This window comes from Marmota monax, unplaced genomic scaffold (genome assembly GCF_021218885.2).
Source record: "Marmota monax isolate L192 unplaced genomic scaffold, Marmota_monax_Labrador192_F-V1.1 WCK01_AAM20220418_F8-fsc00041, whole genome shotgun sequence".
Taxonomy (NCBI): domain Eukaryota; kingdom Metazoa; phylum Chordata; class Mammalia; order Rodentia; family Sciuridae; genus Marmota; species Marmota monax.
Genome location: NW_026695238.1, coordinates 15330375 through 15348320, shown reverse-complemented (window position 1 = coordinate 15348320; position 17946 = coordinate 15330375). Strand labels below are relative to the sequence as shown.

Below are 17946 nucleotides of genomic sequence, written 5' to 3'. Positions count from 1 at the left end.
CTGCAGGAGGATCAGGATGTTTGGCTCCTATACCAGAAATGATGAAGTTCTGAAGAAACTCACCCAGGTCAGTTAAGATTTGCACAGGATGTGAAACGGGAATATTGATGCTTTATATGGAGTGATGATGTGTGGGATGAGGTGATGTGATGAACAAGAAAACACAGCGGCAAAGTACTATCCATTATTTACAAAGAATAAATACCAGAAAAACCAGTCAATTTGAAAAGATAACAGTTTTTCTTTTCTTTTTTTTTTTAATTTACAATCAAGTTCTGTTGGGCAACATACATAAATAAATAAAAGATGTGCCCGGCTGTGAATTTCCACTCCCCTCAATGCAAGTTCTCTGAATGGCAAACCGAAAAGGAAGACGCAAGGAGGGAAAGGACGGAGAATGGAGACGATATACCTGTCAGAGCAAAGATGCCTCACTCCTTTCTCCTCCTGCTCTGGCACTCGTGTCCCTAACTGTCCAGAGAACAAGTGTAGAAGGAAAAAAAAATAATAAAATAAAGTGCAAATTAAAATGTGATAAAAACATGGTGTTCTGGACACCCAGACCAGAACTAAAATCTTACACAGGTAAAATGGTAAGGATGAACGTCCCAGCCTTCATCATGGCCCAACAGGGAACACTACACTGCCATGCTCCCCAGACTGGGCTTCGTGCACTGAACTCTGAAGTCAGCACAGGCAGGACTGGCAGAGGGCAGTGGCTGGAGTCACCACCACCAGCTTCGGAGCAAATACATCAGAGGTCTTAAATTCTTTGTCATCAGTGTGAACGTGGCAAGCACCCACCTTCTGGGCATCTGCAGAGTGATACAGGAGCACATTCTTCAACTCTGCCACAAACCCGCCTCACTGGAAAAGGTTGGCACATGTCCTTGCCTATCTCAAAGAGATTTTTAACCAAATTTATATTCATTCCTTGACCAAAAAGTAGATACGTAGAAGAACTGAGCGGAAGGGAGTCAAGGTTCTGAAGACCAGTCAAGAGACCTCAAGTTTCAGCAGTAATAAGACGAGATCACGAGAGCCCTGTGACAACCCCAGACCACGTGTTTGGGGTTTCCTCTAAGCCAATGCTTAGAGCAAGTCCACTGGGCAAAGGACCTCCAGGCGAGGGGTATGCATCAGGTAGAACCGACGCTGGAAGGATGGGAGAAGCACAGCTGGGAACCAACCCAGACATGTGGGATGTCATTGGCACTGTCATCCAGTGAGGAGACCCAGTGGGGACCCTGTGCTCCCCAATGAGGTATGGAAGATCAGAGCTAGTAGTGTTTCCCACCCCAACAGGGCAAGAGCCCGAACCTCAGCCAGGTGATTTGCAGGGTCAGGCTGTTTCAGTGTTGGTTCTTCCAGGCCATTAGAGAGCAGAGTCAATATTTTCAGTATTCCCATCCAAGGAAGGCCACCGTGCCACATGGCTTGAGCTCTTCTCGGGAAGGACTTGTGCCCACAGGACAGGGCTGTGCGAGTCTCTGCGCCTCTCCTAAAGGCCATCAAGGCTGTGCCCACAGCACAGCTTTGCTGCTTTTGTCCACACTGACAACATGAACACCGGAGGGAGACCACGCCACCGCGTTGATGGAGGAGCTTCATGGAGAGACCAGAGAGCACTGGGGTTAGGGCCGCGGTCAGCCACAAACCAGACCCCATGCATTCAGAGTCTAGGTGTGCCCACCCAAGCAGTGACTCATTAACAGCAAAAGAATGCTGGAGACAGTCTCCCTGCACTGTACACAGCAGTGCTGGAATAAACGGAATCTGGCTCCCTTAGCAGTTGGGCCTCAGCTGTGAGTGAACCAGAAGACAAAGTAAGCCTCTGAGGGGCAAGCAGACCTGCACAGCCAGAGGATAGGCATTCTGGAGAAAGCTGGGTTTGTCTTTTTTTTTTTTTTTTTTTTAATATCAGGGACTGAACTCACGAACTCAGACACCTCACTGCTGAGCTACATCCCCAGGCCTTTTTATTTTTTGAGACACTGTCTAGCTAAGCCAGCTGAGACTGGCTTCAAATTTGTGACCTCTTGCCTCAGCCTCTGGAATTGCTGGGATTATAGGCCTGTTTTTGAAAGTTTACTAGAAAAATGAGGAGAAGCAAGAGGAAGAGGGGCCATCATACCTGGCAGGGGGTCTCTGTTATAACTAGCAAGTGGGCTTGGGTGGATGGACAAAGCTAAGAAAAAAGGGAGCTGGGCACTGCCTATAAGGTAGAAAGAAATCAGTGTTTAGGAACAGGGCGATTCAAGGAAGAAAGGGAGAGAGAGGAACAGAGTAAGGAGAAGAGAGAAGTGGAAAGAGGGGACAGGGAAAGTGTGTTTCCCCGACTTTTCCTAATGGCCACCATTTAATGGCTCTACTTTGAGCATCTCGAGTAACTTCCTCTGTCTGCTGTACTGACGGCTATGGCCAACAACCACAGCCTTTGAGGGGCCCACTGAGTTTGAAGCTCAAAGAGGACATGAACCCTAGAACGAAGTCACAGATCCTGCTTTCAAACCTTGGGAAAGTGCGTGTATGTGCTGACCAGGTTTGCCATACCTGTGCTGTTTTGAAAGAACCTTCTCCACTTTCCCTGTAAGCACACTCCAGACATAGAGAGAGCCCTCAGCTGAGCCTGCTGCCACGTAACTGCCATCAGGGCTGAGGAGACAGAGAACAAAAGTTATTAGCTCCCCATCCCAACTCAGCATCCCCTAGACCCTCTTCCCAAGAGGTAATGCTTCCTCACAGAAGGCAAGCATGCAACTACTCCTCTGGACACCCTCATTGCTTCTTGGGGGTTCAAGTCCCTAGCCATCTATCAGACGCAGGAAACACATAGGGAGGCCAAAAGCCAACCTCCAAACAGCTGACAGTTCCCAATTTGCTTGCTGAATGGTTCAGTTGAGAGTAGAAAAGGAACAGGAAGCATCAAATGTAGAGATGCTTCTCCAGAGTACAGGTGATGATCCTGGACACACAATTTGGAGTAGCATGGTATATGGGAGAAGACAGGAGGAAAGGGCAACTAGAGACCACCTTGAGATGCCATCTCTCAAGTGCCAGCTCAGTTCCACCAAGTTTCCAGGGCTTTCTTGCCAATCCCCAAAAGCTCTCCAACAGGCTGGAATAAATGGGTGGGTAATGGAAGGGGAATCTGATGGCCCACCCAGAACCAAGCAACCATTATTTTTGGGCACAATCCACTTAACTTTGTGCAACTGCAAAAGGAACATTAGGAAGGGAAGAGACACTGATGGTGACCCCAGAATGATCTTCAGGCTCACTTCTGCATGCTCTAGTTCACACACTGGACAAATCCAGCTCTATTTACTTCCCCAGCAGGAAAACCCCATGTGCTAACCTGAGATTAACCAAGCTGGGTTGGGACAGTGCTACTAACCTGAAGACAACTCTAGTCCAGTCAGAGCCGCACTTGAATCCAGGTGCACTGAAACAAACAATAGGCACTGTCACCCCAAAAGCTCAGCTAGTGGGACAGAAGCAGACAGGGCCAGGGTCCTGAGACACCCCTCAACTCTGTTACCTGAACGTCTGCTTGATGGCATTTGTCCGCAGATCAATGACTTTCAACAGGTCATCACGGGAACAGCTCAGAAGTTCAGTCCTTTCTGGGTTTAGATCCAAGGCAGTGATCTTCCCCAATAGCTCCATTTCTCGAACCACACTCTCTGACCTAAGGGAGATGAAAAATCTGAGAAACCTAACATAGAAAGGTCAGAACGTCTCCACTTTAACTAGGATGCTGTGTCACACAGAAGAGAAGGTGCTGCAAGTCAACAGGCTCCAATAGCAATCAACATGTTCTCAGGCTCAGAGTGACGACTTTGTTATTTTCCCAACAATTGGGCCTCCTCTGTTGATTTTATCTAGCAGTTTTGAGTATTAAAACTCTGAATCTAGGAAGAATTTTCATGGCAATCAGAATTTCTGATCAGCCAGTATCCAATTTGTATTACTTTTTCCTTTCTTTTTGGTGTTTGGGATCAAACCTAAGGCCTCACGTGCATGCTGAATTCATGCTCTACCAGTAAGTGCACCTCAGGCTCCAAAGAGTACCATTTTAATGACAACTTCTGCTTTTATATACTTGTGGCACAGACCTTGCTTTAGTGGGCTGGGAAGTCTCCTACTGGCATCTTACCATATTCAGTTTGGCTTGGGCTTCAACTCCAGGATAGCTGCCCTAGGCACTCTGTTGCTGTTTCCCCTGTCCTCTGTGCCCTAGTCTACACAGGTCAGTAAACGGCCCCCTGGGTAGACAAGGCCACAGCCAAGGGAAGTCCTGACCCCTCCATAGTGATTGATTTGTTTGTACTGGGGACTGAACCCAGGGGTGCTTTACCACTGAGCCACATCCCAGTACTTTTTGAGACAGGATCTAAGAGGCTGGCCTTGAACTTGCAATTCTACCTTAGCCTCCCAAGTCACTGGGATTCCAGGCAAGTGCCACACAAAGCCCAGCTCCACAGTGATATTTTTGTAAGCTTCTAATGAATTATTTTCTACTGTAACTTGGAAGTTTTTCTTATTGTTGCTAAATCTGTGACTTGAGGCATACCGCACTACTGCTTTGGAATCTTTAACAGTTGAATTAGGGAGTGAACCAGGAGACTTGCAACATCTATCCAATTTAACTCTAAAAATTCCATGTTTCAATGTCAAATTTCTCTTCAGATGCCCTTTTATATCTTGCCCTCTACTGCCTTGGATTCAGGTCCTCATCAACTCTTTGATATCCCTGCATTCCAACATGACCTCTACAAATGACACCAAAATAATCTACTAGAGTCTTGTGAGTAATCATGTCCTTTCTTAACACTTAATGACTCCAGGACAAAGATACAGCCATGTGTGGTGTCTCATACCCACAATCCTAACCACTGGGGAGACTGAAGCAGGAGGATTGCAAGTTAGATGCCAGCCTGGGCAACAAAGAGAGACCCTGTCTCAAAATAAAATGAAAAAGGATAGGGTGAGAAAAAAAGGATTGAGAGGTCTGGAAACAACTCATACAGCCTATGGAAATTTATCCCAACTCGTATTACCCTATCAATCCCAGTGACCCACGCCCTCCACTTCCTGCCCACTTACTTTTTTTTTTTTTTTTGTATAGGGGATTGAAACCAGGGGCACTCTACCACTGAGCCACATCCCTACCCCACCCACTTTTTACATTTTATTTAGAGACAGGGTCTCACTAAGTTGCTGAGGCCGGCTTTGAACTCGTGATCCTCCTGCCTCAGCTATCCTCTCAATTCTCCAGACTAATCATAACATCCTTGGACAGAGGCAGCCATGTCTACTTTGGTACACTGCTCACTGACTTGTGTATCTGTCCCTTGGATTTTATTTCAAATGGCCCAAGACAGGCTGGTATCTTGTCATCTCTGCAACAAGGGGCCTGCCCATGGTGTATGTGCAACGACTGAAGGCTAACCCCAGCGGCTGACACTGCGGTGAGGGAGAGAGAGCATACTGTTAAGATATTGGTGTCATAGAGCTCATTTCTGCCATTTCCTGAGATTTAAAAAATATAACCCACCTATGACACATTCCCACAACTCTACCACATACAAACTTTTGTCTGCTCCCCCACCAAGTTTTTGGGTGACATACCGGATATCCCAGAAACGAATTTTCTTGTCAAAATGTCCACTCATTACGCACTGCTCTGTGCAGACAATATCATTGCAACTGGATCCTGCAAACACTGTCTTTATGCCTGAAAGAAAATCAAACACCATTCATCAAGCACAGCCACCAAAAGGCTATGTATACAACACTGTTACACTCTACCCACTCAACTATCACAATTACCAATTTAAATGAAACCTCAAATAGCAACTGCCACTATCTCAGTGCCCCTCTTAATATGAAACTGAACCCGAAGTTCACAGTGTACCACATGAAATGCAAGCTCAGAAACACCACCTCCAAGACTACTGTCTACATGAATACACAGAGAGACTGAATTTCCTCACAGACTTTGCTGCGAAGGTCCCAGAGTTTGAGCGTCCGGTCATGACTTCCTGAGACGATCCGTGCATTGTCCAGCAGGAACTTAGCAGAGAGCACTTTCCCACTATGTCCTGTGAGCGTGTGCTAGGAAAGAAAATAGCCACGGTGAGCCTTGGGGTGCAACCAGCTGGCCATGCTGGAGGAGCAGGAGGCACTCAATCCTCCAGAGCCAATCTCAAAACACCCTGAGATCCGACCAGAAACTCCAAGACAATGGGAAGGTAAAGAACAAGAAACATAGGACAGGAGGCATGTTCATTCACTTAGTCTCAACCAAGGAGGCTACATATTTCCTATGAAGCAATTTCAGTGAGGCAGCAACATTTCTGGTCTGAGTAGCTTACAGAAAATTCCAGGAAGTCTCTGTCTTTGGGTGTTGCCAAGAGGTGAGATCTTTCTATGGCTTGAATCTTTTTTTTTTTTTAGTTGTAGTTGGACACAATATCTTTAATTAATTTATTTATTTTTATGTGGTGCTGAGGATGGAACCCAGGGCCTTGCCCATGCTAGGCAAGAACTCTACCACTGAGCCCGAGCCCCAGCCCCAGACTGGATCTTGAATGCTTCTCAAAAGCTCATGTTTAAAAGGCTTGGTCTGCAGCCTATGGCACTACTGCAAGTGCAGATGCTTCAGGAGGTGGAAAGTCGAGGTCATTCCCCTGAAGGGGATACTGGGGTCCTGGTCTTTTCCCATCTCACTTTTTGCTTCTTGGCCAAAAGGTGAATGGGTAGGGCCCTCTACCATGCACTCTTGTCATCATATGCTGTGCTACCACAGGCCAAAGGTGACAGGGCCAAGCAACCAGAGATTGAAACCTCTGAAACCACAAGCCAAAGTAAATCTTTCCTCCTTTTAAGCTGCTTACTTCAAGGTATTTTCCTGCAGCAACAGAAAGCTAACGTAGGTATCAAGACCAAGAGGATAAATCTCCCAATAGCATTAAATAAAACCCTAGCATCACCAGCACCAAACTTCCCTGTCCTTGGAAGGGGTGGGGGTGGTGAGAAAAGAAAGGGGCAGGTGAGTGGGCATGGGGGACCATATCTGGGGCCTGCCCTTGCTAGGTAAGTGCTCTCCCACTGAGCCACACCCCCGGCTCTACTACAGACTCCTGCTTATTCTGTTCTTGATTTTTTAAAAAATCAATCTCCATTGTATCAAAATAAAAGATTTTAAAAGCCTGGATTTTGTCCAGTACCACTGCAGTGAGATTAGACAGGTTATCTGCAGACATTATTTATTAAAGGAAGCATCAGAACTTTACATACTTAAAAGCTCTAGGGCGTTTTCCGTCAGAGGTCTCAGCTTGAAAACGTCAGATCACAGCCACAGATACCAGCTCTCCCAACCATCAGTCCCTTGCCCTTCGTGGCTAAGCTGTTGGATGCAACCACCGTGTCTTCCCTTGGCTCACCAGGGAACACAGACTCAAGCCATCCCTGCCTGTCAGCTGCTCTCTGGCCCATTGTGGCACCACTGGAGCCTGATGGGATTGAGGCGGCTGGGGACATTCAGGATGCTGGGAGGGGACCTGGGCAGTCAGACCTTTTACTACTCATCATCGACCTCTTTTCACAATGGGATTGGCATTTTTATACATAAAAAATTCCAAAGCTTCATAAAGTATTCACCTGGCCGGGGACGTGCCTTAGTGGTAAAGGGTTTGCCTGGCATGTGTAAGGCTCTGGGTTTGATCCCCAGAACTGCCAAGGGGAAAACAAACCCCCAAATGGCAGCAAATAACAAAAACTCAAAAGGTATTCACTGATCACTGATGCTTTCTTTCAAAGTACAAAAAAAAAAAAAAAAACTCCTTGAGTCCAGGAATTCAAGCCATTACACCCACATCCCGCAAGCAGAAATGAAAGGACAAAGGAAGGAGCAGCCCACCCCACCCATCCAGCTCATCAATGCACTGACAATTCCTACTGCCAGGTCTCAGTGACACAGCCTCACCAAGCTAAGGGTTTCAACTTTTAAAATGGGGATGGGAAGAATAAATATTGAAAAATACCTATAAGTATGCACTACCTCTTGTCAGCACCTTCTATTCTCTATATTCTACTGTATTTTTCTTCAAACTATTTGATAATATCTGTAAACTTCTGGTAAGATCAAGAAAACTACAGCACAAAAAGGACTCTGCTCAGCACAAACTGGCTGAGGTTTCTGAAGTAAAAACTACATCTTACCTAGGAGCCGATCCTTACAACGGGCACTTTTCCAACATTGGTTACAGAAGTGAGCAGCTGGGTATTCAACACAGTTCCTCAAGACAAAGAAGCATCCAGGTAGTTGTGCAGTAACTTTTAGATTTTTTTGGTACTAGGAATTGAACACAGGGATGCTTTACCACTAAGCTACAGCCCAAGCACTTTTGAATTTTGAGACAGGGTCTCACTAAGTTGCTGGATTGAAGTCCTACACCACCGAGTCCCATGTAACTTTAGAAAACGGGGACCCTATTTTGTTTCCTGAACCCATTGAGAGTTTCATGAGTATTCTCTGGGTAGAGAATCCACTGTAAAAGGCCTCCAGATCTTCAAATGCTTATTTAGGGATGGGACTCCATTGAAAACAGGTCAAGGCCCTCAGCACCAACTGGTCTTGAAAGGAGGGTACAGTTCTGACATGGCACCATCAACAGCAGCCTGTGAAGGTAGGGGTTGCCCACCAGCATCCTGTGGGCACTCTTTCCAAGGAGGAGTGGGTCCATCTTTCCACCTTGCTCACTTGGACAAAGTCTCCCAATACTCTGGCCTTTGTCTTTTAGGTCTACCTTCCTAGGCCTCCTTCTTGATTTTTCAGGCCCAAAGCTTGAAGGCCATCTGCATGTAACTTCTCTTAGGAATGAAAAATACCATCCTGCACAAATGGTTTACTCTCAAAAGGTTCCCTCCTCTCCCAGGGCCTAAGATCAAGGAAGGTTATTGGTACCTCTTCAATGATTAGTCGGCCTTGCTCTGTTCTCAGTGTTGAATAATACAGACCAGCTGAATGTAGGAAAGAGCACAGACCTCAATTAAAATGCAAACCTTATTATTTACTAACTGCATGACTTTAGACTCCTTCCCCTTTGTAGGTTATTTAAGACTAAAATTCCTCCTCTACTCCATCCAGAACAAGAACACAACGCATTCATCTTTTATCACCTTTAGGGCTTTGCTCTGCATTTCTTTTCTTAAAAAATATTTTCTTGGTTGTCAATGGACTTTTATTTATTTACTTATTTATTTATATGCAGTGCTGAGAATTGAACCCAGTGCCTCACATGTGCTAGGCAAGTGCTCTACCACTGAGCAACAACCCTAGCATGCTCTGCTCTGCATTTCTGAGAATCTTTTGTCAAGTGACAATCAAGAATTTCAACTTTTCAGGTACTAGCTACACCTAATACTGCTCACCTTCCACACAGTTTTCAGGAAGACAGATAGCCTAAAGTGATAACTCTGTTTCTAAAGATTCACCTAGCTTCATCCAGGCACCCTCCAATCAGAACACCAGGAACCTACCTAATAGACCATTCTAATAGAGCTCCCCACCTCCCAGTGGATTCAAGAAGTTCCTTTTAACATCGTGCCACTTTTAATGTAGTTGACACAAAAATAGCTGTGTCAAACTTGTAACCATCAAGTTCAGATCTTTGTCTTGGATGCAAAGTTAGGCTCAAATGCAAACTGCCTCAACATCTGAGCCTACTTCTACACCTGTTTCCTATTTTCCAGCATCAGGAGTCATTCACATCTATCATAAGTATACCCATTTGTACTTTTTCTACTTTCCAGCTTACTCTATGAGGTGAATCACAATTCACATGCTGATGCTAAAATCTGTAAAGCTAAGCTAAAATTGATATCTATATAAAAAGTACCTAGTCCTTATGGACAGGAGGAGTATCCCCAAGTCTTCCATGGACATGGGAGGGTCTATTGCAAACATGCTGAAATTGAATCTTAGACAAAATATGGGAGTAAGTAGAAACAAATTTTCCCAAGGAGAAAAGTGTCAATCATACTGATTTTCAGGGAAGCACACACAAGTCCCCTAGTTATTCATCTGCCATTTTCCTGTATTGTGTGCCTTGACAACCACATGGCTTGTACATTATACTTGTCTTAACCCAGCCTTACCCGTAATCGATAATCATCCACAGTCCAGATTCGGCTTGCAAAATCATTTGAAGCTGCTAAGAGGTAAGCCCCCTAGAGGAATAAATGAAAGAAAAAACAACTTTTAGCTAAAGTAGAGGAATTCAGTTCACAAGAAACAAGTTTCCTAATAATCAAGTCCAAGAAGGGTTAGATGCCTAAAACTACACACCTGATCTGAACACCATCACCACCAGCGTGTTATCAACCTACAGATCCCCTTCAAATTAAGCTTTCCTCCTGAAATCACTCAATTTCACTGGAATGTTGAGATTTCTAAAGCTCAATGGAACTCAAGTCTCCCACGCTCATCTTTCCCCTCATCACCTACCCTACGCAGCAAATACAAATTCTCCACATACAATCCAAGCAGAAAGCCCAGAAGCACCTACTCTTCCCTGGGCTCAACTCCCAACTACCCATCCTCCAAGACCACCTACTTTCCATGCATCCAGCTAGACCCTTTCCTCTCTTGCCTGCACCTCAGCCCCAACCTGAATCAAGTCTGCAGAAGCACTGGATGCTGGCCACTGCAGATCTGCCCCTCCCAATTCAGTCTTCAATGTCAATTATTGCAGAATTTAATGCTATATCTGTTTCTGAAAACCTCTCAAGGCTGGGGATAGATCTCAGTGGTAGAGCATTTGCCAAACATATGCAAAATCCTCCACATGGTTTCACTGAGTCAAGATATACTCTGACCTACATCTAACTTTCCAGTCAAATTTCCTTATCATTACCTCAAGGAGTCATTAACTCAAGGAGTGGTTATTAACCCATTTTTGTCCCACTGTCCAAGATGTGAAGCACCTATAAAAACTTACATAATGGGATAATACAATTACATAAGAGGAATAATAGTATAATGACAATGTCCACTAATATTCATTAATATAATAATATATATGAGCTCACCTAAAAATGCATCCATGTCAATTCTCTTGACATATTCATAATAACTAGGGACTTACTGGGTTAAGAAGCTAACAGTTTGTGTTAGGAGCACAAAGACAACTAACCACCAGTGCTCATCCCCTGGGAGTGAGTTCTTAGCTTGATAAAAGCAGCAGATGTAGACTTCTCTCTCTCTCTCCAGAATGGGTTTTTGCACAAGACATTCCAGGTCCCAGAGGACCCTTACCCAAGTAGGGATGTGAAAAGGACACCTGAGATGACAGAGATAGAAGGACTCTTGAGCAGACACTGTCACCTCACCTGGCTACTGCACACTAGTCCTACCTCTAATCTTCTCTTTGCTTCCTCTCCCTGCAATTTCAGCACTGGGCTTTTTGCATCTAACCTTTGATTATCTGGAGTTGTGCCAAGTTGGCTTATTTTGTTTCCTAATCCCCACTCTGAAATGCTGATGAGTGAGCAGTTCATTCCTATTTTACACATTACTTTAGTACAATGACTTGCAGTTTAATGCTTTTAAACCACTCTCATTTAAATGGCAATTTACTGAAGGGTAGGACCACATGGTGCCCCTATAGCACAGGATCTAAACACACAAAATATAACAATAAAATAGAATTAAAAATACTGAGTAGGCTAAGTACAGTGGCACACGCCTGTATCCCCAAGTTCAAGACCAGCTTGGGCAATTTAGTAAGACGCTGTCTCAAAACAAAAAATGAAAAAGTGGCTGGGGATATGTAGCTTGGTGGAGCAGCACTCCAGACTCAATCCCCAGTACCAAAGGCAGGAGGTACCAAGTAACAGAATTATAATATCAGAGTTGATAGACCAGTTAGCTCTATAATCTACTTCTACCTTTCTCTAACATGGATTTGACTTAAGATGTGAAGAATGGCAGAGAAACCAGTTACTTCTTAATAATTAGATGTCTAACTTTTCAGAAATCTCCAAAATCACAGAAACTAGATACTTACAGCACTATCAAATTCAATGCTTGTAATTCCAGCATTACTACCAGACAGGGAGCCCTTGAACTCACATTTGTCTGTATAAAAAGATAAGATTTAGAAAAGACAGGAAGTTGATAATGAGTTTGATGGAGCACTGAAACACAATGATAGTCAATTTACATTGTCAAATAGAAACTTTCCTGCACCCTTACAGAATAAAACAACAGGACAAATAGAATGTAAGAGACAAAATATATTGTTAGTCTCTAACAACAATGAACATTTAAATGGGTGCAGATTCTAGCATATTATTAAATATTCTAAGACATTTTGAATTATTAATCCCCTTTACAAAGAACTGTATTTTATAAAACGTCAAATTAAACTAGAGACTGAATTTATATAGGTCCATTACTTCTTTTTTTAAAATATTTTATTTACATTTTAGTTTTCGGCAGACACAACATCTTTGTTTTTATGTGGCGCTGAGGATCAAACCCGGGCTGCACCCATGCCAGGGGAGCGCGCTACCGCTTGAGCCACATCCCCAGCCCCTAGGTCCATTACTTCTCAGTAAAATTTTATAATTCACATACATTAATCTTTGGGTTTAATCGGTACTCATGCCAACTAATTTTGTAGAAATTCTGATCACCAAAATTCTGAATCTATGGTGTGATAATTTTCATTAAGGTCTGAAAAGAAATTTTTCAAATTTTGGTAGAAAGCCAAAAAGGCTCAGTTTGGAGCTTTAGGAATTTGTCCTTAAAGTTGCTTTGCATATACTGGGATACTGGCAAGCCCACCAAGAGCCAATGATTCCTGCCTTGCCCAACAGGGCTGATGGCACTTTTCCTGCAGCCCTGCCTGCACCCCTCTAATCTTCTCAGAAGTGTTTTTTACTGACTGGGCAGTGAAACAAAATGTCTCATACTACTCTTAATTAACTGCAAAAGCATAATCAAAATAGACTAGTTGTTCAACTTTATTTTTGTGGTGCTGGGGATCAAACCTGGACTTGAGGCACACTAGGCAAATGCTCTACTGCAGAAAGCCATCCATGAATTACATGAGGATCTTCTCTCAGTATGGAAGCCAGGAAATTTAGGGTTAGCACTGCAAACTATCTGTGGCTCTCCCACAACAACACATCGCCCGCCCAATGCATATGACCTTTATCTCTGCTCTGCCAAGAAGATCCCTCATAGTAGCTCCGAAGATGGGTTTCTTTGTTGTTCTAGCTTTATTTCTCATCCAGCTCATTTCATGGAGGGGAACCCCATTTCCACCACCTGTGCGGGCCATGGGCGAGACTCTACCACTGAGCCACTCCCCCAGCTCTGCTTAAAATTTTATAAATCAAATCCCCTAATATTTATTTTCTTATAATAGGGCTTCATTATTATTTATAACAATTTTGGCCATTAGCATCCAGTCTACCAGGGTGTTTCTGGGCAAAACAAAAATTTCCATGGGCTTCAACAGGCTGTCACAGCCAAGGTTTTTTGTTTTGTTTTTGTTTTTTAAACGGAGTCACTTTCTGGCAAATCAAAGGCGAGACAGGTACAGTGCTCACCAATAAATCTATTTTAACTAAACTATTTAAATAAATCTATTTAAACTAAAATCTATTTAAACAAACATCAAAAGTGGTAATCCTCTATAGCACAGAAAAGACTAGTGTTAAGTTTGAGGCCAGCTTTAGCAACTTGGTGAGACCCTGTTTCAAAAAGTGTTGGGGGCATGTAAGCCAGCAGTAAAACACCCCTGGCTTCGATCTCCAGTTGGGGAGTGGGTGGGGAGGCTGGGGAGAAGTGATTTCAAGTTATATGATTCTGATTAGTTCTGGCTCCACTACTCACTTGCCATGTAATTTGTTAACTGTGTATATCAAATACACAAATTATGTTGCATCTCTTTGAGTTTTGCTGTCTTCGTCTGTCAAAAAAGGGTAAGAACTACCTTTCTAACCACATGAGGCTATTGTTAAGGATCACAGGAATTAATACAGACAAAGGCACTTCGGAGCTATTTATTGGGGACAGTGAAAATGTATGTGCTACAACTACAGAAACCTGACAAAGCGGTTCCAGTTCCAATAAAAATCTTATTACTTACATTTAGTTCAGTGAAAATATACGTACATGAAACTGAATCTCAAAAATGTCAAAACTGGACTACATCCACCTTCAGAATTCTAAAAGATGTTTTCATGAATACCACTTGGCTCAACACATCTTTTCCAGGTAATAATCCTCTTTTTCCTTTACTCAAGCTTAGATATGGCTTCTTTTTATCTAGGTCATGGTCATTGGCATTATGATTGGGGGCGGGGAGAAAGAGAAGGAGAAAGAGGAGGAGGAGGGAGGAGGAGGGGGAGGAGGGGGGGAGGAGGAGGAGGAAGGAGGGAGGAGGAAACAAACGTATAAACCACAGCTTGATGTACAGTTTAATTATAAAGATTTATTTTCCTTCTAAAACTGGTACTATTTTGTTCTGATGTTCTGATTACTGTATGAGATAAACATTCATAATAATAGTATTTTCTAGTCATTGCTTGAGAAATAAGAACAAACATGCATTCAGATATAAAGAGAAATTGAAATGGTAAAAATGCTTTGGTCAGATGATTCTTACATAAAAAAAAGTTGTATGCTTTAAGATGATAAACAACTCAGAGTGCCTGAGAGCAAGGGCAACCACATTCCACCAATAGCTCTTACCTCCAAATGCTTCCCATAACTTAACCCTGCGGTCCATGCCTCCTGTGGCCAGTAACCGGGAACCTGGACTGAATTGTACAGCATTAACTTCTCCATCATGTGCATCCTACAACACCATATTTCAAGTTCCATCAGTATTATTCCCGAATCCAAAACACACATACACACTCAACACCTAACTCGAGGCAAAACACATCCTTAAACAGAGGGGGAGCCAACCATAATCTAAAGTGGACTGCTGGCCCAAGGTCTTCTAAGGTTCTAGTAGCATTTTATTCTTAAGAGTTACAGCTTCATTTATTTAGTTGCACTACAACCTTAAAAAAGCAAAATTAGTAGATAATTTGCCTTAAGTTGGTCTTTGCATTAATCTTATTTCTTCTAAGAATAATGGCACTTTGAATTGTATATACCCTATTAGCTTAAAAGCAAGCTTAGAACCAAATGGTTCTTTTGGGCCAGATATTACATCTACTCCTATTACTAATTTACTAATGCTAAACACTATGTATCTGAATAATGTGTAGTATATTGCCTCTCATAATAAAGCTTTCTTTTTATTATTATTTTTTGGTAGTAAGGCTTGAACCCAGGGCCCCATGCATGCTAGCCAAGTGTTCTACAACTGGGCTATGACTCTACCACCGAACCCTCAGCCAAATTTTATTTTGAGACAGGGTCTCACTATGTCACCAAGGCTGGCCTTGAACTTGTGATCATTCTGCCTCAGCCTCCTCAGCAGCTTGGATTATAGGTCTGCATTACTGCACTTGGCTAAGAAAGCTTTCCTGATAAGTCCTACTCTAAGCAGACACTGGTCCTATTCCTAGATGTACATTAATGTTACAATGGGGATTCTATTTAGTAGTTATTATTATTTTTTTGAGTGGGGACAAGACACTAAGGATTGAACTTTGATGCACTCAATCACTGAGCCATATCCCCAGTCCTTTTTGGTATTTTATTTAGAGACAGGGTCTCACTAAGTTGCTTAGGGCCTCCCTAGGTTGCTGAGATTGGTCTTGAACTCGCGATCCTCCTACCTCATTCTCCTTAGCTGCTAGGATTATAGGCATGCACTACCAAGCCTGGCAGATTTCTATGTAATTTCTTCTGAAACAAAACAAATCTAGCCTTATCACCAGTATGATCTCTGCCAAGCTTTCTTAACTTTTTGAAACCTCCTTTTGTTCATCTGCAAAAAATTTCCTTTGGGAAATGTGAGACTGGCATAAACAGAGAAATATAAGCTCAAAAGATGGCACACATGGTTCAGGATAAGAACGCAATCCAGGCAATAAAGCATCCCACCCCAAAAGGGGCAGAGGGAATAATAGGCATCACTATAATTCACTCTCTTAATAGGACAGTGAATACAGAAATTTTTTCTGGGTGAAGTATGTCATTTGTGATTTGCTTCAAGCCCAGCAAAGTGTGGGCAGTGAGCTACTGCTACTGGCATCTCCATTAATTGACTCGGAATTGAGCAGCACTTTGATGATTTGGTTTCTCACTTTCCCTCATATCCCACTGCTGAAAATCTTCATGACAGGGAACTTGACATTTCCTTTTTCAAAATAAATTTTCTTTTCCCGAGGTCTCAGATTGAAAACTTGAGATCATGCACTGTCACACCCTGCCTGCCACTCATCAAGCTCCTGAGGAATGTGTTCTGTTGGATACTAGTCAGCTGTGAATATTTCACTCTCCAAAACACACACTGACAAAATCCCTGATTGTCAGCTGCTCCACCATCCCACACACATGACTTAATGTGCTAGGGGGAAAAATGGGCTGCTGGGAGTTGAGGGCAAGGAAGGGACTGTGACATTCAGTGCAATCAGACCTTTTACCAATCATCATTGACCACTGTGAAGTGCTCAGGCCTGTTGGGGAATCATAGGAGCGAGATCAGAATGGGAAGAAGCCCTTCCCCAATATAACTCCTCCTCCAATACAGGCTAGTTGACAATGAAGTCACTAGGCAGCCCACTGTGAGGAATTACCTAAGGAAGTTCCTCTGGGTGCCTGAACTAAAAGCTCCCACAACCTAAATGCCATTCCATATTTCTAGTAAATCCTTCCCTCTTCGGAAAGCAACCTCTTTTGGCCATACCTGGCCCACACCAGTGTCAACCCAACTCTGGCTCTGCTTTCATGCTGCCCCTTCTTTCCCTCTCCAGTGTTCTCACAGGCCCAGCAGATACCTGACATTTGCCAGGTTGGTTCATTTACACTAGCTGGGATAAGGATTATCTATTAGTACCAGGACCCAGCTCTGAACTCCAGATGACAGTCCTGGTGTCACAGTGGCTTCTGCCCAGGGCTGTGTTCTGCTTCCAATCATAAGCTCTTAGTGGTAGGAAGTCATTCAAACAAGGGTTTAATTTATGAAACCAAGAGCTTCCCTGTTAGACTTCCGAAACAGACCACTAGCTAGAATCTCACCCTAAATTGCAGCTATCTGGTGACTACAATTACATGAATTACTTTAATTTCTCACCATCCCTAATTAGTTTTCCCTTACCCCATCCCTCCTGCTACCAAATCCTCTCTTACAGCCAGTGTAACATTACCCAGAAGGGCTGTAGTAAATTCTGTGCTCTAAAGCTAAGCAAAATATACTAATCCCTCACAGAGGACAGAGCAAGCAGGTATAAGAGCTTGATAAAAGTGAATGACAGAAAGCTCAGTTGAACTATGAAAATAACCCTTTAGTGATCAGGCCCTGTTACCATACCAAGCTTGGTGGAGCGCATACTTACAAAGACACATAAGGCAGTAGTTGGTACCCTCACATCTTTACCAGAAGCAGGATGAGTATCCACATTATCCTGGGGGACTGGAAAGGAAGAGACAGAGCGTCTCCTAAAGAATAACACAAAGGTAAATATTAGACAAGACTGCACAGGATCACTACTCTTCAAGCCGTCAGAAAGGCCTTAAAGATGATCTTGCTTAAGCAGGCTATCTTTGTCAATAGCTTTTTCCTTCCAGACCCTTCAAACCATAAGAAGCACCCTCATGCAGAGGGCAACAGGAGTGTGTCAACGCATTCCTCACTCTCCTGCATTCTAACTCATGGGCTCCCAAACAGCACTAAAAAGCTGCCCTGTAAGATCACTTACCTTGCTAACTGCTAGGAACTTTTTCCAACTAAATTAACAGCT

General features: G+C 43.4%; 1 protein-coding gene and 2 non-coding genes across 5 annotated transcripts in view; all 3 read right to left on the bottom strand.

The window, feature by feature from the left end:
* Positions 1-217: 217 nt before the first annotated feature.
* Positions 218-17946, bottom strand: part of Atg16l1 (autophagy related 16 like 1) — a 36415-nt gene continuing 18686 nt past the window's right edge. For all 3 annotated transcript variants that reach the window (XM_046439747.2, XM_046439748.2, XM_046439749.2), the window contains 10 exons: positions 17542-17644; positions 14777-14882; positions 12078-12148; positions 10168-10239; positions 6000-6120; positions 5635-5740; positions 3542-3691; positions 3398-3445; positions 2554-2655; positions 218-1605 (listed from right to left, as the gene is read on the bottom strand). In XM_046439747.2, coding sequence (XP_046295703.1) covers positions 1512-1605; positions 2554-2655; positions 3398-3445; positions 3542-3691; positions 5635-5740; positions 6000-6120; positions 10168-10239; positions 12078-12148; positions 14777-14882; positions 17542-17644 — 973 coding nt within the window. In that variant the 3' untranslated portion in view covers positions 218-1511. The remainder of the gene's footprint in view (positions 1606-2553; positions 2656-3397; positions 3446-3541; positions 3692-5634; positions 5741-5999; positions 6121-10167; positions 10240-12077; positions 12149-14776; positions 14883-17541; positions 17645-17946) is intronic.
* Positions 7335-7604, bottom strand: LOC124089776 (small Cajal body-specific RNA 6). The gene has a single exon (XR_006850863.1). It is a non-coding gene; the product is annotated as a small Cajal body-specific RNA 6 (non-coding RNA).
* Positions 16373-16644, bottom strand: LOC124089777 (small Cajal body-specific RNA 6). The gene has a single exon (XR_006850864.1). It is a non-coding gene; the product is annotated as a small Cajal body-specific RNA 6 (non-coding RNA).